The 27,278-nt window shown below is 42.0% G+C and overlaps 1 protein-coding gene and 1 pseudogene across 1 annotated transcript in view; one reads left to right on the top strand and one right to left on the bottom strand.

Annotated features, from left to right (window-relative positions):
- Positions 1-15,501: 15,501 nt before the first annotated feature.
- Positions 15,502-15,601, bottom strand: LOC112401318 (uncharacterized; annotated as a pseudogene).
- Positions 15,602-23,273: 7,672 nt separating this feature from the next.
- GINS3 (GINS complex subunit 3) overlaps positions 23,274-27,278 on the top strand; it is a 10,659-nt gene continuing 6,654 nt past the window's right edge. Inside the window, exon 1 of the mRNA XM_024747501.1 lies at positions 23,274-23,701. Within this exon, the coding sequence (XP_024603269.1) occupies positions 23,516-23,701 (186 nt within the window). The 5' untranslated portion in view covers positions 23,274-23,515. The remainder of the gene's footprint in view (positions 23,702-27,278) is intronic.

The following is a 27,278-nucleotide window of genomic DNA, read 5'->3' on the forward strand; positions in this document are numbered from 1 at the left end:
AGCATTTGGAAAAATTGTATTAACCACTGTGAACTTGAGAGGTTTCCAACACTTACATATTTTTCTGATGGGATTGGTGGTGATATTAACAAACATGGTTTTAAATTTTTACATAATGAAAACATGTGGAAAATCTACACAACTCAATGAACCAATATTTTCCAAATGGCCAAAACATGATGTTAAAAAATCTATGCATGGGTAAGAGATCCATTCAAAGGCAGACCAATGAATTTCAATATAACAGAATACAAAAAATGTATTGCTATGGTTTCAGATTCCACACTGCAACTAACCTTTAAGGAAAAACTATCAATTGTCAAGTTTTGGCATGGTATCAAAGAAGGATACCTACAACTATCTAAAAAGGCCATTAAAATAGCCTAACTTTTTCAACTACCTATCTGTAGGAGGCCAAATTTTCTTCATATACTTCAACCAGAATAATATTGCAACAGATTGAATGCAGAAGCAGACATGAGAATTCAGCTGCCTTCTGTTAAGACAGAGAGGAAAGATATTTACAAATATGTACAATAATGCAACTCTTCTTCTAATTGTCTTTTGTCCTGAAAAATAGTTATTTTTCACAAAAAATGTATTGTGTCAACATGTAATTGGTTTATTATTTTTTTAAGAATTAAAAATTGAATAATAGTTTTAAATGTTTTAATTTCTAATAATTTATTTTGGTAGCTGTACTCTGCATAAACAAAAGCTCTTTGGACTCTCCAATAATTTTTATAGAGTAAAGAGTTTCTGAGACCAAAAAGTTTGAGAACCACTTGTTTACAATGATAATTTGTATTTAGATCTTTTACCTGATTATCCCATGAGGAGACTGACCTCAGGGCCTTTGCACTTTCTCCCTCTGACTCCCTCATTCATCATGTCCAGTATTGGTGATAAAGGGGTGTTTAGAGGAGACTTATCCATTACCTCCCCTTCTCTGACATGAGCAGTTGTCATTTTCACTAAGCTGAATACTGTCCTGAATCATCCCCTATACAGAAAATCTGGAGTGCCGTTGTTTAGGTCTTAGTTTAAATGTCACTTCCTCAGGGACACTCTGCCTGAACCTCCCCTCTCCCACCCCACCTCATAGATCAGAAATAGGCACTCATAGCACCCTCCCAGCACCTGATACCAGGGGATTTTAGAGTGCCTTCTGAGAGTATTTGTTTCATTTCAGTCTTCCCCACCTAAAGTAGCTCCATGAGGCTGTTTCCTTGTCTCTTTTGTTCACTGCTGGTTCCTCAATTTCTAGGACATTTGTTCAAAGAACGAATGAATGAAGATGTCTGTGTGTTCATCTGCATGGGACCAGCTGAAGCCGTGGGCTGTGGGCTTTGCAGCCATGCACATGGGCGTGCAGCGTGGGAGCACAGCTGATGCTTCACACGATTTGTGAGGATACTTCTCTTTAAATCGCATCACAGTGAGTTTCAACATAGAATTGATTTTCCAGAGCATTTATAAAACAAGATATCACTGTGTTGAGTGAGGGAGACGGGAAGAAGGGGGGTGTGCCTTGGATCATCACACTCTCCACCCCACCCCATTCTTTTGCTCCTGAAGGGTGATCCCACCGAAGGAGAGGATGGAGGGACCAAGAGAAGGAATTAGGTCACCTTCCTTCCTGGGATCTCCTTTCAGTCCTTCCTCTCCAGGGAGAAGGCAGGTACACAGAAGCATTTTTACCTTAATGTGGATTTGGAAAATGTGCAAGTCAGAGAGGCCCCATGTGGATTCAGAGGCAGACCCAGAAAATCAGTCTCAATGATGAGGAAAGAAGGAAATGATTGTCAAAATATGAATTCATTAAGGCATATTCCCTACGGGCCTGTTCTGACAGTGAAGATAATTAAGCTTAAGTTTTAAAGGTCAGTTTTAACCTGCTCATGAGGCACATGGCAACAATGACATCATCCTGGCCCTCTGTATCTGTGGCAACGGAATTTCTGAGCTGTGATTAAACATCAAACTAGAACTACTGCATTAGTCCCAGCAACAGCCCCAAATAAATATTCGCGAAAGTAGGTGACTTTTACACATCCTCTTGGGATATTTCAGCCATTTACTGAGAAAACAAGCAATAGAACTGGCTGTTAAAACTGCCTGTTAATGAAGCCAGGTCACCTGCCCCAGCCTCCTCTGGGGCCTTGTGCAAGAAGAGGATCACCCCCAAATCAATTGCTTTTCATTCATATATGGGTCTAAAGTTGGAGATCTAAGGTAGCATAAGAAGGCGATTACTTGGGCATTTGAATTATCTTTAAAAAAAACACAATTGTTTTCTTCCTAATCATGAAAATAATGATTAAATAAGAAAACAATACAGTTGCGCCCCTTTATCTGCAGTTTTACTTTCCACGGTTTCAGTTACCCTTGGTCAGCCGTGGTTGGAAAATGGAAAATTCCGGAAATAAACAATTCCTAAGTTTTTAATTGGACGCCATTCTGAGCAGTGTGATGAAATCTCGTCCCACCCGGGGCGTGAATCATCCCTTTGTCCAGTGTATCTACGCTGTATCCACTCCCCACCGTTAGCGTAAGAATAAACTTAGTACAGGTGACCCTTGAACAACACGAGTTTGAACTGCGCAGGTCCACTTATATGCGGATTTTTTTCAATAAATACTTACCACATGATCCGAGGTTGGTTGAATCCAAGGACAGAATCATGGATACAAAGGGCCGACTATAAAGTTATACTTGGATTTGTGGATTTTCAATTGCAAGTGGGGAGTGGTGGGGCCGGGATCGGAGCCACTGACCCCCGAGTTGTTCAAGGGTCAAACCAACATGTTGAACACTTCAAACTTACACAACGTTATGTATCAATTGCATATCGCTAAAAAAATTTTTTTAATTAAAAAAATTCTAAACAGTAACTATCACAACTCTGAGGCTTATTCTGAGCTCAGATATTAAGTGTTTTGTTGTTTATTTAAAAACATATATTGAGATATAATTCACATACCATACAACTCACCCACCTGAAGTTTAAAATTCAGCGGCTTTTAGTATAGTCACAAATTCATGCACTCACCACTGTAATCAATTTTAGAACATTTTCATGACCGCTAAAAAAAAAAAAATCCGTACCCATTGACAATCACTCCCTATTTCTCCCCAACAACTCCTCTCTAGCCCCAGGCAACCAATACATCTGCTTTCTGTCTCTGTGGATATTACAGTAAAATGGAATCATACAATAAATATATGGGGACAGAGGGAACAGAGAATGACTGCTTAATGGATTTGGCAGTGATGAAGAAATTCTGGAACTAGATGGTTGACAGCCTTGTAAATCTACTGAATGCCAGTGTACACTTTAAAATGGTTAAAATGGTCATTTTTGTATTAGGTGTACTTTACCATAATAATTTTTAAAAATCCAAACTAAGGGAAGCCAGTACTTGTGAAGTCATTGGACAGGATCATATCTAACTTAAGAATTAGTCATGAACATTTAAGTGAATATTTTTGTCATGTTGTATTAAGAAAAACAACAAACATTGCGAGATATCACCCAACACAACCAATATTTAAGCTTATTTAATTAAAACAAGGGGTGTAGGCATTTTGCTTCTTCAACAGCAAGGTATAATAATTTTAACAAAACAAATATATGGACTTTCATTTTAACTGAAAATATGAAATGCTCTGTTGCTACATTTTAATAATAATATGATGCATGTAAATGTGAAAGCCTTGGAGTGTCAGGGTGAGGCTGGCTTCACCTTGCTCTTTCTCTTTATTTCCAGGAAAGAAAGATGTAACCCACCAGCTTTTTCAAGTCCCTAAAGATTTCTCTCTTGAACAGCATTAGGCTACATCCACAGAACTGTTTTTTCTTTTTTGGGGGCTGCGCCACACAGCATACAGGATCTCAGTTCCCCAACCAGGGATCGAACCCGTGCCCCTTGCAGTGGAAGCGTGGAGTCTTAACCACTGGACCGCCAGGGAAGGCCCCAGACCATTTCCTCATTGACTGCTGCGCAAGCCCTTCCCTCTCCCCTCGGGACTGCCTGGTTCGGCCTGTGGACAGGGGAGCAGATCATCTCCCCCAGAGGCCATCTGATCCTCAAGCTGGTGATCACACTCAAAGAAGTGGCATCAAATTCTAGAGCACATTCAAAGCATCTACCATGTTTGTGCTAAACGTCCTTTTGCTTCCATGTGAGGGAAACTCAGGTCAGTTTCTGAATGGTTAGGGACTTTTAGAAACCAAGTGAGTCAAGAATACTGCACCCAGTAGTTTGTGATACTGGCACATTAGAATCACCTGGGGCCTTTTAAAAACCTCTATACCCTGCTCCCACCCCCACACCAATTGAATCAGATGCTGGGTGTGGGACTCCAGCCCGAGCAGTGCTTTAATGCTGTCCAGGTGATTACAACCTGCAGAGGAGGCTGGATGTAATGGCGTCAGAAGCTTGACAGTTAAGAAGTTTGAAAGGCCTTCCAGCTGCCAGCGCTGAAGCTACTCAACTTTGCTGGAATAAGCCTGTAGGAGGAATGAAAGTCCCGCTCTCAAAGGAGCCTTCAGAGGTTCTCTGCTGAAAGCTCGGGGCAAACTGAGCGGACGGAAGACACACAAGGGACAGGTGAACCATGGTTCATTCATTCACTCACCCACCCACCTCCCTTTTCTCACTCCCTCACTCATTCACTCAACATTTCTGAGGCTCCCCTCCATGCCAGACCCTGGGCTGGGCCCTGGGGAAACTGAACAGGAAGGAAGGCCTGGTGCCCGCCCCCAGGAAGCTCGCGGTCTGGCAGCTGAGAGCAGGAAGTGCTTGGGAAGAAGCGCATCCTGTGTGTCCCGGAGCATTCAGGGGAAGGGACAGGAGGAGGAAGCACCTTTGAAGACATCTTCCTAAGGAGAGGACACCTGCTTGAGATCTGGAGCAGGACCAGGTGTGAGGTAAGTGCTGCACTCTTGAAAAATCAGCAGTGAGTACCCTGTGGATGTGGTTCTCAGCCTGGGCAGCACCCTGGAATGGCCTGGGAGCGTCTAAACATGTCCGTGTCTGGTCACACGCCAAAGGCTCAGGTTTAATTAGTCTTCGATGGGACCTGGGCATTCATATAATATATATTTTTAAATATCATTATTTTTTATTGTGGTGAAATGCACATCACATAAAATTAACCATGTTAGGGTGAACAATTAAGTGGCACTTAGTACCTTCACAGTGTCTTGCAGCCACCACCTCTTGTTCCAAAACATCTTCATCGCCCTAGAGTAAAAGCCGGTGTGCATTAAGCAGTCACTCCCATTCTCCCCTTACCCCAGCCCCTGGCAACCACAAATCTACTTTCTATCGCTATAGATTTAACTAGATATTTCATTTAAAAGGATATTTCATATAAAAAGGAATCACACAAGATGAGACCTTTTGTGTCTGCCTTCTTTCACTTAGCATAATGTTTTCAAGGTCCATCCATGTTGGAGCCTGTATCAGTACTTCACTCCTTTTTAAGGCTGAATGATACTCCATGACATGGATATACCTCAATTTGTTTATTCATCACCCATCAATAGACGTGTGGGTTGTTTCCACCTTTTGCTTACTATGACTAGTACAATAGTCACAATAGTACTAGTAGTCTGTTTAACATCTGCTTTCAATTATTTTGGGTATGTACTAGACATCTATATATTTTTTTGAAAGCTCCCCCAGTGATTCTAACGTGAAGCCAAGGTTGCCAACAACTGAACTGGAACAGTGGTCCCCAAACTGTGGTTCAGGCTTAATAGATTTTCGGGCCTTGGTTCTGGACAATCTAATTTAGTGGCTCGAGGAATCTCTCTCTCCATGGCCCTCTCTCTGTCTCGGTGCCTGCTTCCTTTGTGTTGGCAGGTCAGCCTACCTGTCAGCCTCAGGAGCCTCTGACAGTGTACCCCTCATCAAGCCCAGGAACAGCCCCTTCCCCTCGAGAGAGGTCCCTTAGTCCCCCAGCTCAGGGTCCCCCAGTGCCCTCATAACCTGACGTTATAAGTGCCTCCTAGGGGAGGCCAACATGTTCCTGATATCTTCCTGCCTGGGCTGGCTTTTGCTCCCCATCTCCTGTGGGTGATTCTCGGGCTCTCATATCCCTCAAGAACAAATCACGTTGAGATGGTGCAGTGTGAATCGATCTTTAAGGCCCAGCGCTCTCTGACTCTGTAAGCGCATAGTCGAGCTGTAGCTGCCTTCACCATTCACATGGCTCCACAGCACGTCCTGGTCTAAAGCATTGGTATTTCAGTTACAAACGACCACATGGTTGCCACCACGAACTTTTTATATTTGTGTGACTAAAAGGCCCATCCTGGTGATTTTCCCCCAGCGAAGGAAACTGTTCCAAAAGTGATCACTCAACCCCAGAGACAGAAAACCACGAACAATTTTCAAATGGCACTTCTCCAGTTTCAAAACAATTAGAGTTCATGAACACTAGTTATTTAGATAAACCAAAATTGTATAGATTCTGGCACCAGTGTCAAAGTCAAGGACACCGTGGTGTGACCTCTTTCAGGGGTGCAGCAGCCTCTTTCCTCACCTGAGAACTGGAAAACCAGGGAAGCATAAGGCTTGTTGGCCTCAGTACAAGGGGTCGAAGTAGCTCTAAAAAGTTGAATCAGTAAAAGGCAAAACTTTTGGAAATACTCTTGCCTCCAGAAGTCAGGAGCAAAGCCAGTTTAATACATTTAATCTACATACAGAAATACCGATAACATTTATTTTTGCTACAGGCCAAACTCTCTCCTCAAGGTGTTAGCACATATTATCTCATTTTATCTTTACAACAACTATATGAGGTATGATTTCTTAGCCACATTTTAAAGGTGAGGTGACTGAGGCCCAGAGAGGCTACACAACTTGCCCAAGGTCACACAGCCAGTATAAGTAGTGGAGCTGGGATGCAAACCCAGATCTGTTTGACTTCAACGTGTGTGCTCTAAATTACAAATATTTGCTTGAAAAACGCATTTCAGAAAAGGAATGACCTACTGATCTGCACAGATGCTGCCTGCACTCAGAGTTATAAGAGGGACCTAAAAAGGATATTCACTGGGCATGTTCAAAAAACAGAACATGATGTGAGCTGCGAGGCTGTGCAGTCTGAGGCAAGGGACCTGGTGAACATTCTTTTTCGGTACTGGGTGTCAGCAGTGCTGGGTAAAAACTGGTCACTGCTTACCCCCCACTTATAATGAGGGTTCTAGTTACTCCTATGGACCTCAAAGCAAACGTATTTTGTGAAGAACTTATGGGTTAGATCGATCTTGAAAATGTAATAATTCATAAATCAATAAAATTCCATATTTTTAGCTTCTCTTTGACAAAATTGTAAAACATTCATTTTGGAAAACACAAATTGTACCAGAGGCTTAGTGGATTCCAGGAGAGTTGCAACAAAAATGGGAACATTTTTTTTCCTCAACTGGGTAAGTTTTGAGCTCACATTTATTTTCACATAAACATTATATCCATCCGTTGTCCAAGAAAGGCCCACCAGCGGACTCGCGTTCATTCCCCAAGTGGCACCGCCAGCCAATTGCCACACCCGCGCTTACGGGCGATGATCATTCCGGCCCACAGGGGGCGATCTTGCTCACAACATTATACATTCACGTTTCTCAAAAGGGCAACCAGAAGTGGCACGGAAGAAAATTAACGAGTAAAATTAACGAGTAAAAAGGTTTCTATGCTGAGGATTCTTTGGCAGCGAAGCTGCTCTTTGCAAGCGTCAAGAGAAAAGTGCTCAAAAGCAAACCGGGAAACCTGGTGTCTAATCGATCGTCTTAGAAAGAACTGCTTTAAAAAGAAAAATAAAAGGGAGGGAGGGAGGAAGGAAGGAAGGAAGGAAGCTGCCTACTTTTCAGAACTTATTGAAAGTGTTAAAACTGTAATTAAATTTTGGTGTTTTCTTTTTCTTCATTGGTGTCAGGTGGCTTTTTCATTTGCCTCATTTTTCAAGGCTGCTTAGGACCTGGACTTTGTTTTAAACGAACTCGAAGTAGAGGCTGACCAGGCTGACTGGCGCTGCAGGAAAGTGTCTGCAGCCCTGGGTGGCAGCGGTTAGAGTGCTATTTCTGCAGCAGAAGAAACTTAGGGGGCTCCCCTGCTGGCGCAGTGGTTAAGAATCCGCCTGCCAATGCAGGAGACACGGGTTCGAGCCCTGGTCCTGGAAGATCCCACGTGCAGCAGAACAGCTAAGTCCGTGCGCCACAACTACTGAGCCTGCGCTCTAGAGCTCACGAACCATAGCTACTGAGCCCGTGTGCCACAACTACTGAAGCCTGCGTGCCTAGAGCCCGTGCTCCACAACAAGAGAAGCCACCGCAGTGAGAAGCCTGCACACCACAACGAAGAGTAGCTCCCGCTCACCGCAACCAGAGAAAAGCCCGTGTGCATCAACAAAGACCCAACGCAGCCAAAATTAAATAAATCTTAAAAAAAGAAACTTGGGGTTCCAGTTGTTCCTCAATTTCCCTTGCAGCATCTTAGGGACACGCCATGAACCAGGAAGCTGAGAAGGGACCTCTTCATGGGAGCGCCTCTTTTGAGTTGGAGATAAAAGGTAAGACTCTGTTTGATGAAATTCCCTGTTGCTGTCAAAACAAACCAACCAACAAAACACCCTCAAAACACACCATTTCCCAAAGGCCCAGGGGTGTCAAGTGGCATGGGGAGACAGCTGGGGATTACATTCTGACTCTCTTGACTCAATAAATAAATGAGGTTGGCAAAGACAAAACTCCCTACAGAAATGATGTTTAAACTCTGTTATGGTCAGTTTGAACAGATTCTCAAAAATCAGTGCTCATATGCTTGAATTGTAAATGAAAGTTCAAGAAACTCAAGCTTCAGAAAGCTATAATCAAAATTATTTTTTAAAAGATAACTAATACATAATCCCTTTGGATTTGCACAAGTTAGAAGTATTCTAAACTCTTTTGTTTGGGAAGATGGAAATGGGCATCCCTGCATAGAGCACAGAGGAGATTTTCCAGGAGCACACCTGAAAATGGGATTGTATAACATCGATGAGGTTAGGGGCAAGAGGAAACTTGTGGATGGAGGGTCTGCTTGTCTCATTCAGACCTCTCTCCTGGGAGAGAGTCTGTTCTCACCTGGCTGGCAGGGTGGGGCAACTCCCCACTGCTGGGGGCCTCCTCCTCTCCTGCCCTGTCTTCCTCAGTCATTGATTGAGCTCCATGTTGTTGCCTCAAGGAAATCCACAGTCAAACTCTTCATTCTATCCCTGATGACAAATGGTAAAGGACCATGATGGGTAATGCTGGAGTTGGAAAGGACAGAACTCAGATTGCCAGCTCCCTCAATTTACAGAAGCGGGAGTTAGCTACTTGCCTGAGTCACCTTGGGTAGCACAGCTGGTCTAGAGGCAGCAGATCTGATGTTCGGTTAGGAGTTTTTTCCATTGCATCCCAAATGACTCAGACCAACTCCGTGGGACTGTGCACATCGGAAATTGCCTTGGAATGTCTCATGACCAAGTCCCTAGAGAGTTCTCTTTTGGCCACTGATAGAACTTAGTTCTTATGATGTGAAAACCAAAGGAATGGTGAGTTTTCAGAAGATTCTGGTTTGTTTGTTTTTTTTATTAAAAGAGCTTTTAAAAAAATAAAGTCTGGACTTCCCTGGTGGCGCAGTGGTTAACAATCTGCCTGCCAATGCAGGGGACATGGGTTTGATCCCTGGTCTGGAAAGATCCCACATGCTGCGGAGCAACTAAGCCTGTGCGCTACAGCTACTGAGCCCACATGCCGCAACTACGGAAGCCCACGCACCTAGAGCCTGTACTCCACAAGGAAAAGTAGCAGCCCCCACTCACCACAACTAGAGAAAGCCCACACGCAGCAACGAAGACCCAACACAGCCATAAATAAATAAATAAATGAAAATAAAATAAAAATAAATTCTGCAATCCCCTCTTTTACTCAAAGTTGGTGTTTAATAAGTATTTTTTGCTTGATTGAATAGAGATTGTTCCAAAGTGAAGATGTCAATTCATAAATTCACAGCAATGTCAAGATTTTCAAACTTCTCATTTTTAGGCCTTTTTTCCCCCTTAGACCAGGCCTCCTGAAATATTTTTCTTCTCTCCTAAATTTAATTTTATAAGCAATTGCCAAGCGTCTTTTAAAATTACCATTTTACATTCCTACCAGCAATCCAGTTTCTTTGCATTTTCTCCAGCATCAGGTGTTGTCATTATTTTTTTTGTGCAAATAGAAAGAATTTTATTCCTTCCTTTCCATGCTGTATGTCTTGTATTTCCTTTTATTTATTTATTTGCCTATTGCAGTGGGGGTTTTTTTTCCACTTAAGAATGTAACTTTCTGAATTTGTATGGAAACACAAAAAACCTCGAATAGCCAAAGGAATACTGAGAAAGAAAAATGGAGCTGGAGGAATCAGGCTCCTTGACTTCAGACTATATTACCAAGCTACAGTAATCAAGACAGTATGGTACTGGCACAAAAACAGAAATATAAATCAGAAAAAAAAAAGATGTAAAAAAAAAAAGAATGTAAGTTTCTGATCATAAGATTTTCAAATGAAGATCTTTTCCTCTTTTTCATGTTTCTTTTTAAGGGTGAAAAAATTGGTGTCAAAATCACGAGATTCTGCAATTTGTTTAGCATCAGTGACAGATGTTTGATAAACATAATCACTGGTTTTCCTCAAACAATTTAATTCCTTTGATGCTGTCAAGAGCATTATGCACATTGAATTTGATGCAGGCATCATTTGGCTCGTATCATTAATTTTACTTAATCTATCACCTAAAATTAGTACTGAGTAAATCAGATTTAAAGTTGATATTTTCAGATGTGTACCTTTGACTTGCATTCTTTATCAATTATCTTTATCAATAAAATCAACAGTTTTTTTTAAAAAAGAATATAACTCAGATATCAGATCTGATCAGTAATATGAATCAGCCTCTTTTCTTTTTTAAAAGAAATTTATTTATCTATTTATTTTTGGCTGTGTTGGGTCTCTGTTGCTGTGCGCAGGCTTTCTCTAGTTGCAGCAAGCGGGGGCTAGTCTTCGTTGCTGTGCGCGGGCTTCTCATTGAGGTGGCTTCTCTTGTTGCAGAGCACGGGCTCTGTGTGTACAGGCTTCAGTAGTTGCAGCATGCGGGCTCAGTAGTTGTGGCTCATGGGCTCTAGAGCACAGGCTCAGTAGTTGTGGTGCACTGGCTTAGTTGCTTTGCAGCATGTGAGATCTTCCCGGATTAGGGCTGGAACTGGTGTCCCCTGCATTGGCAGGCAGATTCTCAACCACTGCGCCTCCAGGCAAGTCCAGCCTCCTTCTTTTTAATGGGTTTGTAGTGTTCCATAGTAAAATGGACTTGTTTTACCGGCATCCTATTGATAGGCCTTTAGTTGATTCTAATCTTTTGCTATGAGGAACAATGCTTCAGCGAATGTCCTTGTATGTATCTTTTCACACATGTGTAGGATATCATAGAAGAATTCTAGAAATAGAATTACTACATAAAAAATATGTTCATTTTATATTTTGATAGTAGCTGTCAGCCCTCCAAAGAGGTCAAACCAATATATAGTCCTGTCTAACACAGTGTCTTCTCAATTTTTTAAAATCTTTGCCAATCTGATAGGTGAAAAAAAGGGTATATTTTTGTTACAGTTGCTGGTTTTAAGATGAGTTTAAACTTTACTTAAAATGAAATCAAATTTATAAAACTAAAAAGTGACTCTGTAAAAATTAGAAAAGTATTGCATTATCTTTTCATATATCAAAGTTAGATAATATCACTATTTTTTATTCAATCTGGGTCTCCAGGCTGTAATTTGAAAACAATACAGGGGGACTTCCCTGGTGGCGCAGTGGTTAAGAATCCGCCTACCAGTGCAGGGGATACGGGTTCAAGCCCTGGTCCGGGAAGATCCCACATGACGCGGAGCAACTAAGCCCATGCACCACAACTACTGAGCCTGCACTCCAGAGCCCGTGAGCCACAACTACGGAGCCCACGTGCCACAACTACTGAAGCCCGCGCACCTAGAGCCTGTGCTCCGCAACAAGAGAAGCCACCACAGTGAGAAACCCACGCACCACAACGAAGACTAGCCCCTGCTCGCAGGAAATAGAGAAAGCCCGCGTGCAGTGACGAAGACGCAACGCGGCCAAAAATAAATAAATTTATTATAAATAAATAAATAAGAACAATATAGGGCTCATGACACATTTCGTTCACGTATATTGAGGGAGATTTAGTTGAGGCACTTTAGCAAACAGTCACCAAATACTGGTTTATGTCAGTGAATGAAACTACTGCCTTCAAAGAGCTTGTGGTCAAGCAGAGGAGTCCAAAGAATTTCAGTGTAATACAGTATTACTATACACTGTCTAGAGTGGATGCTACTGTATAGGACAGATGGAAAAAAGGAATTTAGCTGAATCTGGAGGTTAGAGAAGGCTTTGTGGAGGAGAGAACTTCTGAGCTGAGAAGTAAAGGAGGAGTAGAGACTAGCCAGGCGAAGACAGGTGGAAAAGGCAGTGCAAAGCAGAGGGAACAGCATGGCAAAGACATTGAGGCATGAGTGAACTTGAAGGATGAGGAGCATACCAGAAACCCAGCATTTCTAGAGAGACAGGCAGAGGACACAGGAAATTGCTCAAAGTTAGCACACCCTTGTAATCAGCACCCAGATCAAGAAAGAGAATGTTACCAACATCCTGGACCCTTGTGTCCCCTTCCAGTCACTACACCTCCAAGGGTAACTATCCTGACTTCTACTGCTGTAGATTTGTGTTATCTTTATTAAAATGTTCGAATCAATCTTTATGAAAGCAATGGAATCATATAGTGTGTACTCTTTGGTGTCTGTCTTCTTTTACTTAGCACGTTTGTGTGATTTGTCCACAGTATCATGTGTGGTTGTGGTTTCTTCATTCTTGTGGGTGTGTAGCATTCCAGTTTATGAATGTATATTTATCTACTCATTCTCCTGTTGATGTATATTTGGGTAGTTTTCAGTTTGAGACCTCTATCAATAGTGTTTGTACATATCTCTTGATGAACATGAATATGGATTTCTTTTGGGAGAGGCGTTGCTGAATCATAGGGTAGATATACGTGGGCTTTAGTAGATACTGCCAACAGTGTTCCAAAATGGCTGTACCATTTATGCTTCCACCAGTGGTCTATGAAGGAATTCCACTTGCTTCACAGTCTTGCCAACACTTTCTGTCCTTTTCATTTTAGCCGTTCTGGTGGGTGGTATTGCATTTTGGGTTTAATTTGCATTTCCTTGATGACTAATGAAGTTGGGAACGTTTTCATAATTTTCCCTGATCTTTTTTCCCCCTCAACTCTTTATTACAAAAATGTTCACATTCAGAAAGTTAAAAGAATTGCATAATGGACACTCATATACCTAGTACCTAGATTCAAACAACTGTAACCTTTTGCTATATTTACTTTGTGTGCACATGTGTGTGTGAGATCGTTTTGCTGATCCATTGTAAAGTAAGTTGTGATCACAATGACACTTGCTCTATAATTACTTCAGGAAGTATCTCCTAGAAATAGACATTTTTCTGTGCAACCATAATACTATGTTCATATCTAACAAAATTTACAATAATTTCCTGAAAATTGTCTACTAGTCTGTGTTCAAGTCTCTCTACTTGTCCCCAAAGTATTTGTCATCTAGTTTTTTGAACCAGGAGCCAATCAAGGCTGACTTACTGTATTTGGTTGCCATAGCCCTTTAAACTGACACACCATCTTCCCCCACCCCCATGACACTGACTTTTTGAAGATCCAAATTATGCCCTGGTTGTCTATATAAAGAACATTTTAACTTCAGTGGCTTAAAACAACTATCTTATATCTCACAATTTTGTGGACCACAAATTCAAGTGATTCTTTGTTTCACATGACGTTGAAAAAAGTCAGTGGTGATATTCAGTTGGCAGATGGACTGGCTGAAGCATCCAAGATGCCTTTGCTCTCATGTATGACACCTTGGTTGTGATGGCTGAAAGGCTGGCTCAGCTAGAAATGCCCACCAGGGCATATCCATGTAGCTTCTCTAGCATGGTGGCCTCAGAGTAGTCAGTTTTCTTATATAATGGCTCATGGCCCTGAGAATGAATGTTTTGGTGAATAGGACTTGCATTCCTTTTATGACCTAGCCTCAGAAGTCACACTGCATCCCTTCCATCATACACTATTGTTTGAAGTAGTCACAAAGCCCACCCAGTTTCGGAGAATTTGAAGCTATGTTGTAAAAACTGCCGTGGTCTGCATTCTGGCCACAAATTACAGATCTTCCTCAATTGATGATGAGGGTACATCCTGATAAACCATCATAAAGTGATCATCATATCACAAGTTTAAAGTGCATTAAATACACCTAACCTACCCAACATCATAGCTTACCCTTGCCTGCCTTAAACGTGCTCAGGACACTTACGTTAGCCTACAGTTGGACACAATGATCTAACACAAAGCCGATTTTATAAAAAAGTGTTGAATGTCTCATGTAATTTATTGAATACTGTACTGAAAGTGAAAAACAGAGTGGTTGTCTGGGTACAGGGTGTTTGTAAGTGTACTGATTGTTTATCCTCATGATCACCTGGCTGACCAAGAGCCGCGGGCTTGCTGCCACTGGCCAGCATCACGAGAGAGTATTGTACCACATACCACCAGCCCAGGAAAAGGTCAAAATTCAAAATTTGAAGTGTGGTTTCTATTGAACGCTTATCACTTTTGCACCATTGTAAAGCTGAAAAGTTGTAAGTAGAGCCATCACAAGTTGAAGACCGTCTGCATTCGCCTTTCTCTCACATGCAAAATACACACCCCATCTCCAAGAGTCCTCCAAAGTCTCATCCCATTATGACATCAGGATCAAGCTGATGTCTTTTTTTTTTTATCTTGAGTTCCCTGTGATGCTGCTATCAGACCACTCCCTTAGAAGTCTTAGAAGCATTACTGTCTAGCTGAGAGGAGCAGTGAGGCAGGCCCTTGATTCTTAGAGAGATTTTTGTATACCGAGAGGGTTGTGACACATCATGTTAAGCCATCCTGAGGTCAGAAACTTCTGTCTTACAGTCAGCACACCAGATTCCCTGAGACAGTATTTTACTAGGTGCCCTCTTAGGAGGCTCCACGTTCTGATTTCTTCTACTTGTTTCTTTTTGGTGTCGTTTAACGTTTTCTTAAAACCCCCTCACTCACTCCCACATTTCTTATAGAGTTGAGTCAAGAGGCTTGATTGGAATCAGGTTAACTATTTTGGCAAGAATTCTTCATAGGTGATTCAGCGTACATTATACTGCCTGACATCTATAGACACATAATATCAAGTTTTCCCATCATTGATATGTTAGGTTGGATCACTTCTTTTGGGTGGTGACCATCAGATCCTTGCATTGTAAAAGTACACTTTCTTCTTTGTGATTAGCATGTAACCTGTGGGGCGATACTATCAAAAATACAGAATGCTTTACAAGTTCACATCATCCTTGAGCCAGGGGCCATGCTAATTTTTCTGACATTCTTCCAGTTTTACTCTGTGCTATGGAAGCACAGAGTGGCTGACCTGGCTCCCATGTGTACAGATATCCCGTCTCTTGCCCCAGCACCTCCTCCTGCTCTAGGTGTCTGTTGGCTGAGCTTAGAATATCCCCGAACTGTTCTAGTTTCCTAGGTAGTAGTGTTGTTTTTGTTTTTTTTTTTCTATCCATGTTTAAGATGTGTTTTTCTTTGCTCCAGTTTTTCTGTCAATCTGATCCCACCTGCTTTCTATCTTACAGGAATTCATGAATAATCTGCTCTTCTGGTGGCACTCTTTATTGCTTTCCTGTGTTTTTATGGGTTTCATGTACAGACAAAAATACCTACAGAGAGACAGAAGGTTTCGTTTCAGGACGTGTGAGGCAGGAAGTAGGAAGGGTGGTGTGTGTGGTTGTGTTCAATCAGATATCTCCAGCTAATCTTTGCTTTTGGGAAACCGTACTGTTGGGTAACAATGAGTAACTATCAGAGGCTGAAGATAGAAACCAGATTATTACAGACTGGATTGTGCCCCACACCCCCCGCTAATTCATATATTGAAACCCTAACCTCTAACATGACTATATTTGGAATTAGTGCCTTTAAAAAGGTAATTAAGGTAAAATGAGTTCATAAGGGTGAGACCCTACTCCAATATGACTGGTGTCCTTATGAGAAAGAAATACCAGAGATGTGCACACACAGAGGAAAGGCCATGTGACAACACAGCAAGAAGGCACCATCTGCAACCAAGGAGAGAGGCCTCAGGAGAAACCAACCCTGCCGACACCTTGATCTTGGACTTTCAGCCTCCAGAACTGTGAGAACTTGTCTGTTGTTTAAGTCACCCAGTCTGTGGTATTTTGTTATGGTGGCCTTAGCAAACTAATACACAGATCATGGAAGACATGTATGACTTACCGAGGAGTTTAGAATTTATTCTGTAACCCATGGGGAGCCATTTGGGTTGTAAGCAGGGTAGTAATAAGATCAGATCTTTGGGGCAGAAAGATCACTATGGGAATAGTGCAAGGGAACTTTGGAAGATGGAGAGAGCAGAGGCAGAGAAAAACCGGTCAGGAGGCATTTTGAGAGTACAGGTGAGAAGTGATGAGGGCTTGAACAAAGGCAATTTTATGGACAAAAGAATGAAAAAAAGGTAGAATTAGCAGAACCTATTGAAAGGTTGGATATGGGGAGGTGAGAGAGGAAGTAATATTGAATTCTTCCCAGGGTCCTGAATTGGATAGTGATTACAGTAGACATTTATTTGTTTTCTACCCAGCTTCTGCTTTCCTAAAAGCACCTAGGTTGTCATGCAGGAATTGGCTTCCAGTCTCCCCTGTTGTGCAGCCCATGTGCTTTAGGGAAACTGACCCCATCCCAGCTTTCAAGGTGGGCCTTGAGTGACTTACACTAATTAGCTCATTCCATTGCTCTGGCTCTAGCTTTGGGTTCAGGAGTGAGCATGGGAACTAAACCTGTCAGCATGAATGTCAGAACTCTCTATTGGGACCGGATGATCTCCTTCTTTGGACAAGAATAAAGATGCTTGTAGACCTGACTTAATTGGCAAACATCTTGTGACCCCCAGGGGAATGAGCCATAACTGGACATGACTATGTACAGAGCAAAGCAAAGATTAGATTCCTAGTGACAGTCTTGGGTGGCTGTTGCACTAACCAACCATGAAGTCTTGGACTCAAGTTTTGGAGTCTAGAATCCCTTGTCATTTAAACTGGTTTGAGTTGGATTCTCCTGTTACTTGCCATATGAAGATACAGGTAATCAGGCAGATGGTGAAGCCATTAACCCGCAGATGCAAGGCAAAAGGAGGGACTGGTGTGAAAGGCAAGAAGTTTGGTTCTGAACTTCCATGATCCCACATCTTTGCTTGAAGTTGATCCTTGGGTCTGGGATGACCCCTCCTTGCATTCGTGGGCCTGCTGGAAAAGTCCTACTCACTCTTGAAGGCCCCATTCTGATGCCCCTTCCTCTGTAAAGACCTTGTAAACCCCTCTGCTGTCCAAGTCAGAAGTCCCCACTCTTCCTGAACTTCCACAACATTTTAGACACGGCTCATGTTAATGTTTCCTTCACTGGGTACCAATCTCCTCAACAGCCCAGAACACGTCACATTGTTCTACGCATTCACATCAGCAGCCCCAGGGTGTCTAATAGGTGTCTGAACATCTTTTTTTTTTTTTTGGCCACACCATGTAGCATGTGGGATCTTAGTTCCCTGACCAGGGATTGAACCCATGCCCCCTGCAGTGGAAGCATGGAGTCTTAACCCCTGGACCTCTAGGGAAGTCTAAGGCATCTGAATAACTTGATAAATAAACGACAGCTTGTTCTTCCCCCATATTCTCTTCAAACTAATGGATTTACTTGCCACTCCTCTTCTTTCGGACTGAGAAAAACTCTGGCTCTCAGAACATGGATTCAATTATATAATAAATTACCAGAAAAAGATAAAAATATAAGAATGGGAGGAAAGGGTATTTTTATGGAGCTGGGAACACAGAAAAAGAAAAGTTGGATTAAATGAGTTACCTCTGTTATACTGATGCGATATCTGCTCCTTTGCCAAGTTATGAGGGTGACACACAAAGTCTCTGAATATATAAGATGGATTTACAATTTCTGCTGAAGACTGTGGGAAGAATCTAAAATCGGCAGTACCCACACATAAGGTTGCATTATGCCCATCAGTTTATTTCGATCTCATTGAAGGCGTTTTGAAGCAGTGCTCAAGAAATAGCTCAACCAAAAGAACATTTAAATTATGTAAAAATGAACTCCAGTGATTTAAATCCATTAACCTTACATAATAACTTTTCAAACATAGTACTGTAATTTCAAAATTAAAAATTTTAAGAGTTTGAACTCATAAGAGATAAATTCTAACAATGTTTTCAGGGAAAAGTTGAAGAATAATCATTTATCATCTTCGAGTACATTTAGAAACTTGAATGGGGGGGCGGGCAAGTGTAGCCAAGCCTTTATCAATGATGACAGTAATGAATGACGATAGTTACTTAACAAATGTTTATTGAGTGCTTGCTACGTGCCAAGTATCATTTGGAACGCTAAGGATACAGCAGTGAAAAATGCGTATGAATATTGATGATACTGAGGGTGTTTACTGAGCCCTTACTATAGGCCAGGCCCTGAGCTAAGCGCTCTGCGTAGACTGGTTCATTCATTCCACTTTCACCAAAACTCTTGAGCTACTATCATATAATTCCCATTTTACAGATGCAGAAAATAAGCTTCTTGGGACTTCCCTGCTGGCACACTGGTTAAGAATCCACCTGCCAATGCAGGGGACACGGGTTCAAGCCCTGGTCTGGGAAGATCCCACATGCCACGGAGCAGCTAAGCCCGTGTGCCACAACTACTGAGCCTGCGCTCGAAAGCCCGTGAGCCACAACTACTGAGCCTGTGTGCCACAACTACTGAAACCTGTGCGCCTAGAGCCGGTGCTCTGCAATAAGAGAAGCCACCGCAACGAGAAGTCCACGCACCGCAACGAAGAGTAGACCCTGCTCGCTGCAACTAGAGAAAGTCCACGCGCAGCAACGAAGACCCAACGTAGCCAAAAACAAACTTAAAAAAAGAAAAGAAAAGAAGCTTCCAATCAATAACTCACCCGAGCTCTCAGAGCCACTTGAAGTGTTGGAAGTTGGACTCTACCCAGGCCTGTCAGATCCCAGAAGTAACACAGCGATTGAGTATAAATGGCTGCTGGAAATGTTTCATAGGTAGGAGACTAAGCCATTTTAAATCTTGTCGACTCTTAAGCATTCCATTTTCACAGTTGGTATAAAAGTCAAATTCAATACTGTTGCACCAAACTTTAACAAATTTAACTGAGCGGGGTCCAGTCAATGAGCTTTCATCACGGCATTATTATTGACTGGAGCTTATGGATGTAGAAAGTTAGATGTGACTGGAACCCGTACCTTGGCAAAGTATTTTTAATCACTTAAGTCCGGTGTTTTCAATGTTTCACTGCTACCCTTTGCTCCTGTTGTAATATCTGTACATCACTTGTACTATTATTTACTTAAAACTGATTCATTGTTTTTACTTCATGTTTTAAAGGAAAATAATATAATTACTATAAATAAAGAACCACAAATTCATTCAATAAATATTTATGAAGTGCCTACCATGCACTAAGCAGTGGGGATACAGCAGTGAAAGATACACCAAAAAGAATCCCTGCCCTCACGGAGCTAATGTTCCAGTAGGGGTGATAATCAGCAAGATAAATAAGTAAGATACATAGGACATTAGAGAATAGTCAGGGCTGAGGGGGAAAGGGGAGGGCATACTTGGTGCCAGTGGGGGAGAGTTAAAACTGTAGATAGAAGGGCTAGGGAAGGCCTCATTGAGAAAGCTTCATTTACTCAAGGTGACTTTGGAGGAAACACTAAACAGGACCAGCCATGTGGAAATCCAATAGAAAGGCAATCTAGGGAGCAGGAACAGACAGTGCCAAGCCCTGAGGAATGAGTGTGCCCGGGGTTTTCAAGGAACAATAAGGAGGTCATAGGCAGAAGCAAGACTACATAGGAAGCTACTGAAAAATCCAGGCAAGGGATGATGGTGGCCTGGACCAGAGTGATGAGCAATGGTCAGATTCTGGAAATAGTATGAAGGCAGAGCCAACATTTGCTGATGGACCAATTAAGGGTGTAAGGGAAGAGGGATCAAGGAACACCCTAAAACTCCTGGCTGAGCAAGCAACTTGAAGGATGGTGTCCAATATATTTCTTTGTTTCTTTCCTTACCCTGCCCCACTGTAGGTCTTCCCCTGCCCCCACCCCTGGATTTGGATTTCTGTCACTTGCATCACAGCCTCCCCACTCAATGGAAGAAATTTAGAAAGCACGGGTATTCAAAAAAACACAGATTTAATGCTGCTTGTAGTTTTGCTTTATCTAAAGTCTGTATATGCTACACAGTTCTACAATTCTGCAATCTTGAAATGATTACAGTGGGAAAATTATTCTATTTTTCAGGGATCCAGCAGATACCTTTCAGAAGACAGAAATTCCATATATTGTAAATATATTGAATATACTTTGAATATTATAAATATACTGAAATTCTGTTCAGTGTAATTCTGGTATGTAGATTGGTTGGCTGGGGACTAAGGGACACGAGCTTTCTTAAAAAAAAGAAGCATGGCTGGCTCTTTAGGCTATAAACAGATCTATACTTGATAAACTATGTGCCCCTTTTGTCAATGAATTCATGTAATTGTTTAGCATCATAAGCTCAAACTTTCACTCATTTCACTTTTTCTGGCTTATTCACTTATTAGTTCAAGGAGAAAACAGACTAAATAGAGAAAAAACATACAAGAAATGAATAATAGTTTCATGGATGAGCCAGGACGTTAAATAAGAAAACCAAGGTACTCTGATTTCATCTTAAACACTAGCCTGTTACCTTAGTATCAAAATAACTGTGGTATTTGAGTTTAGAGCCAATATTCTAGTCTCTGTACAAAAATAATGCCTTTCTTTGGCACGTTAAGCATCCATCTCAACAGTTTCAACATAAAAAATAACTTACTCTCTTTGTCAGCAAATAACCTGCATTGCCTTCAATTAGACAAATTAACTTATATTTCTAGCCTAAACTATATCCAGTACCCTACATCCATTCATCCTAGAAATCATAAGTTTTGGATATGAATTATGTTTATTTTTGTATTGGATTGTGTAGCAAACTGAGCATTTAAAATATGATAAAGAAAAGGACTCCCATGTAACTACCACAAATAGATAACCCTGGCGATCCAGTGCTTAGGACTCTGTGCTTTCACTACGAGGGTGAGGGTTCAATTTCTGGCCGGGGAACTAAGATCCCGCAAGTCGAGCATCGCAGGGGAAAAAAAAGATAAAGAAAAAGACTCTCATGTAACTACCACAAAATAGATAACTGAAAGTTCAAGGCTGGTTTCTCCACTGGGCTGCACACCTGCCTGTTCAGCGGCTCCTGGACTCCATGAGTGCCAAATTTAACATGTATTTTGCCTCAAACCGCCCGTATTCCCGTGCTCTGTACAGCAATTAGTGACACCTCCATCCACCTAGTCAACCAAGTTAAAAACCTGAGTCATCTCTGACCCTCTCTGTCCGTTCCTTCCTATATCCAACTGCTTGCCAGGTACTGCCCACGGAACAGCTTCCAGACCGACTTCCCTGCGTCTAATCTCTCCCTTCTTCACCCCACTGCCAGAATTCTCTTCTTAAAGCTCAGATATATGTTACTACTTGCTCAAGAACCTTACACTTTTTCTCCCATTTCCTATGGAATAGTCTAACTCCCTAGGATAGCACCCAAGGCTTTCCATAATGTGGCCCACTCCCCCACTGCTTCTGGTTTTGACGATGCCCAGGATTTAACTTATATTGGTCACTGAGTGATGACACAGAGTGGTCAGTGCCACTGAAAGACGTTTTATTGCTCCCAAGGGAAGGGGGCACATCATGCCATGCAGGGCCACACAGGGAAGTACCAGGGTCAGTCAGGAGGCACAAGGAGCAAGGGGAGAATATGGCCCAGAACCTTTACTGTGGTTTCTGTGGGAAGAAATGGGTGAGGCAGAGTAGGCAAGTCTGAACAAACTTAGGAGTGGATAGTTTGAATAAGGTTGGTCTCTTAGTTGTCCAGTTCTTGGCCCTGGGGTGATTTAGGGCAGGGGAAATATTGGCTTGGTATGTGGGAGTTGGATAAAGGAAGTGGTTGGGATATGGGCTTTGGATCAGTTGCTTTGTACATGGCAGGCAGGTTCATAGGCAAGTTGTTTGTTACTCTAGGAATTAGCTCACCCTGGGAGGAACAGTTCCCTCGGGGCTGCAAGGCCCCAAGATGTCAAAGCATCATAAAATACACAACATAAAAAACATGGTGAACACACATTCCTTTCCTAGGAACCCTCTGCTCACAGCTCTAGTCGCCCCAGAAAATGTCCTTCTTTATGAAATAAGTTCTGTAGTGCCTCTCTCAACACTCTGCCACCACCCACGCCCCTGAGCCCCCAAGTCTGGTACCTGTAACATGACCCCTTCCCTGTCCCTGTGGCACTGACACAGGCACCCAATCTACAGAGTGGCTGGCCACCTATGACCAATGTGCCTGCCTCAAAGAGATGAACTGGGCCGATCAGATTCCCTCTTTTAAGGATTTAAAATAAAAGCCACAAAAGGAGATGGCCACTTGATGTTAAGGTGAACCGGGGGGCCCTGAAGTAGACTCAGGGCCTTTGCAAGCCACGTGTGCTGTGCTCCACCCTTCCTGCCACTCTACAGCTCCTCCAAAATACTACAAATAGTCCATAATAACTATCTGGAGCTAGTGCTAGAGTTTTGTTTTGTTTTGAATGTTTCTTTCAAGTACCAAGATTAACAGATATTCACAGAGATTGACAAACTGTAGTAAACAGGTCAGAACGGATCAAGCCTGGGAGAGAGGGTGCAGTGATCTTTTTTTAAGCCCCCAAACGTTTTGCAAAGTGTTTTAAATTTCATATAAACGTTTAAAGGACCACATAAAGACAATCCAGTGCAAATGCATCTTGCAGTTTCAGAGGCATTTCCAGCTGCTTTTTAAAGTTCTCACACTGGGCTACAGAGCTGCAAAAAATCTCCAGGCAGATCCACCTACTGCTTCCCCTCCCTTGGGTAGCGCTGAACCAAATCCGCAGACTTTGTCGATTGCTTCTGCCTGGGCAGATCCGCCTGGATCGACTGCTCTTGTCTGGCCCGTCCCCGGGCGCGGTAAAAGCGTTTGAATCCAGCCTGGTGGCCGCAGCGACATCCTCAACCCTCACAATCCTGACCGGCCTCAGCCGCCTCCTCTTTCTTTTACATCCCTGACTCTCCCGAATCACAAGAGTGGAAACGGAGAAGCTCAAGCCGCCGCCATGTCCGAGGCTTATTTCCGGGTGGAGTCGGGTGCGCTGGGGCCTGAGGAGAACTTTCTTTCCTTGGACGACATCCTGATGTCCCACGAGAAGCTCCCGGTGCGCACAGAGATCCCTATGCCGCGCCTCGGCACTTTCTTCCTAGACCGGAGCGGAGGGTCCGAGGCTGACAACGCAATCCCTCAGGTAAGCGATCCGGTCCGGAAAGACTACAACTCCCGATAGGCCTTGCGGGCTTGGGGGGCGCCGCGTCGCCGGGCGCGCTGCCTCTGGGATCTGTAGTTTTACGGGGAGGCAGGGCCGTGCGTTAAGGAGTCTTGTCCGCTGGTCCCCCGCCGACCTAGGCTTCAACACCCCTACGGAAAGTAAATTTATACTGCGTCGTCAGGCTCCCTGCAGCACGGATTTCATTTTTGAAACTATCCATATTCAGCAGTGTCTTTTCACCCCTACGTGTGTTGATGCTTAAGGATTGGCGCCTACGGAATACTTGAGGACCAGGGTTCTGATCACTTTTGCCTTAGAACACAACAGTTTGGGGTTGTATAGAGTAGATGATGTCTGGGAACCGCAGATTGCTAGATTCATTCCTGCGTAATGAAGACGGTATCAGCAACCATTTCCTGAGGGCTTTAGTGTAGGCATGGATGGGGTGGGGGGAGTATACTTTTCCATCTATTACCCCTTTAGTCCTTCAACAACCCTATAGTTATGTGATGTTACATATAAGGAAATTGAAGCCCAGAAAGTTTGGGCCAGCGTCTCATTGTAAGTGGTGAGCTGGGATTCGAACCTAGGACTGCAGGACTTCAAATTCGAGTTTGTCCCAGGAACATGGCTTGTAATGGTTATTTTTGATTTCCTATTTAACCTAAGTTTTGTTTAGAAGGGTGGTTTTGTTTGGTCTCTTTTGAGTTAATTTTTTGTCAAAGTAAGGCATATGCAGAGTTTAAAAAGTTAAATGGTACCGAAAGATTTATAACAAAAAGTAGCAGGTTCTGCCTTGCTTCCCTCATGCCCCTTTCCATTTCCACAGGATCTCTCTACTTTTTTCAGTTTCTTCAAAATTCACCTCCGTATTTCTAAATAATGTTCTTACATTTATCTTGATTTTTTTTTTTTTTTTGCGGTACGCGGGCCTCTCACCGCTGTGGCCTCTCCCGTTGCGGAGCACAGGTTCCGGACGCACAGGCTCAGCGGCCATGGCTCACGGGCCCAGACGCTCCGCGGCATGTGGGATCCTCCCGGACATGGGCACGAACCCGTGTCCCCTGCATCGGCAGGCGGACCCCCAACCACTGCGCCACCAGGGAAGACCCTTAAATTTATCTTAATTTTTAAAAAAAATTTAGACATTATTTATTGACTTTCCATTATAGTAGTTAAGGATTTAGTTCTCTTACACACTGATATACAGATGTATCGTCCATATTTTATTCATATTTCCTTCGTTTTTACTTAATGTCCTTTTTCTGTTCCAGGATCCCATCCAGGACACCACATTGCATTTAGTAATCATGTGTCCTTAGGCTCCTCTTGGCTTTGACAGTTTATCAGACTTTCCTTGTTTTTAATGACCATGAATTTTGTGGAGTGCTGGCCAGGTATTTTGTTGAGAATGTTCCTCATTTGGGATTTGTCTGATGGTTTTCTTACGATTAGACTGTGTTCGGAGGAGGAAGACCACAGAGGTAAAAGTGCCGTTTTTACCACATCGTATCAAGGGTACATGCCATCAGCATGACTTATGTTGATAGATACCTTGATCACTTGATCGAGGTGGGGTTTGTCAGGCTTCTTCTCTGTAAAGTTACTCTTTTTTTCCACCTTTTTTCTCTCTGGAAGGAAGTCATTATGTGCAGCCATACTTAAGGAGTGGTGAGTTGTGCTCCACTTCTTTGAGGCACAGTGTCTGCGTAAATTATTTGGGATTCTTCTGCATGGGAGATTTGTGTTGGAAGGTTTTTAATGACATTTAATTTCATTCATAGACACAGGACTATCAGATTTTCTTTTCTTGTTTTACTCTTGGTACCTTGTTTTTTCCCCCTAGGAATTTGACTATTTCATCTAAATTTTCAAATACAGTGTTATAATGTTCAAATATCCTTTTACTATCTTTTAAACATCTGTACAGTTATAGCTGTGTCCTGATTTTTATTCTTTTTAAAAAAACAAATAAATTTATTTATTTATTTTGGCTGTGTTGGGTTTTTGTTGCTGCGCACCAGCTTTCTCTAGTTGTGGCGAGTGGAGGCTACTCTTCATTGTGGTGCGTGGGCTTCTTATTGCAGTGGCTTCTCTTGTTGAGGAGCACAGGCTCTAGGTGCGCGGGCTTCAGTAGTTGTGGTGTGCTGGCTCAGTAATTGTGGCACACGGGCTTAGCTGCTTCGCGGCATGTGGGATCTTACCGGACCAGGACTCGATCCCATGTTCCCCTGCATTGGCAGGCAGATTCTTAACCACTGTGCCACCAGGGAAGTCCCCTGATTTTTATTCTTGATATGGAGAAATTATGATGTCTTTCTTAATTAGTCTTACTAGGAGTTTATCACTTGTGTTAGTCTTTTCAAAGAACTAAGTAATGGCTCTGTCAACCTTCTCATTTGTACTTTTATTTTTAGGTCATTAAATTCTTATCTTAATTGGTTCTTTCCTTCTACTTTCTTCAGACTTGATTTTCTTTGTTCTCTTCCACCCAGTCACATTTTGAGATGGGTACCTAGGTCATTGATTTTTCAACTTTCCTTTTTACATTTTTAGCTGTGCATTTCCTCTAGCTTTAACTAGATTTCACAAGTTTTAATTTGATTTTCTGATTTCCGTTGTGAATTCTTCTTTGACTCGTGGATTATTTGTAAGACTGGTGCTTAGGTTCAAACATTTGGGGATTTTACTATGTACACTTTTGGGTTTTGATTTCTGGCTTAGTTACACAGTGGCAGAGAACATAGTCTGAATGATTTCAGTTATTTGAAGGTTAACGCTTGCTTTAAACCCCAGCATAAGATAATTTAACCCTTCTATATATGCTTGAAAAGCTCTATATTGTGAAGTAATGGTCTGCAATACATAATTTATATCTGTAAATTAAGTCAAGTTTGTATTTGTTTTGTTGAGATCGTCTATATTCTTACAGTTTTTTTGTGTTTGCTACTTCTCATTTATCTAAAGAGATATGTTAATGTCTCCCACAATGATTATAGGTTTGTCAGTTGCTCTTTTTAATTCTGTTAATTTAGATAGTATTTATATTCTTCTTGTGGGTTTAATGACCCTTTTATTATTGTCACATGTCCCTCTATCTCTAGTAATGCTTCTTTCTTTTGATTACTGTTTGCATAACTTTTTTCCATCCTTCTATTTTCAACCTTTATATGTCTTTATATTTATATTTATGGTATGACTCTTTTAAGTGGCATATAGTTGGGGTTTTTTTGTTTGGTTTGACAATTTTTTTATTGGTATATTTAATGAATTTACATTTAATTATTGATTTATTTGTGTTTATTTTTACCTTCCTACTATTTTCTTTATGTTCCATCTGTTTTAGTTTCCTTTTTCTTTTTTGACTTCTTGTGTATTAATCAAATTTTTGTTATCCATTTTCCTTTTTATTATTTATTCTTCTGTTATTTTAGTGGCTACCTTAAATATTACACAATCATTTTTGACTACCAAAAATGTTATATGAATTACTACTTTCATCACTTCACAGTCAGTGCTAGAATCTAAGAACATTTTTTTTTTTTTTTTTTTTTTT

The sequence above is a fragment of the Neophocaena asiaeorientalis genome, unplaced genomic scaffold (assembly GCF_003031525.2).
Source record: "Neophocaena asiaeorientalis asiaeorientalis breed wild unplaced genomic scaffold, Neophocaena_asiaeorientalis_V1.1 scaffold438, whole genome shotgun sequence".
NCBI classification, from domain to species: domain Eukaryota; kingdom Metazoa; phylum Chordata; class Mammalia; order Artiodactyla; family Phocoenidae; genus Neophocaena; species Neophocaena asiaeorientalis.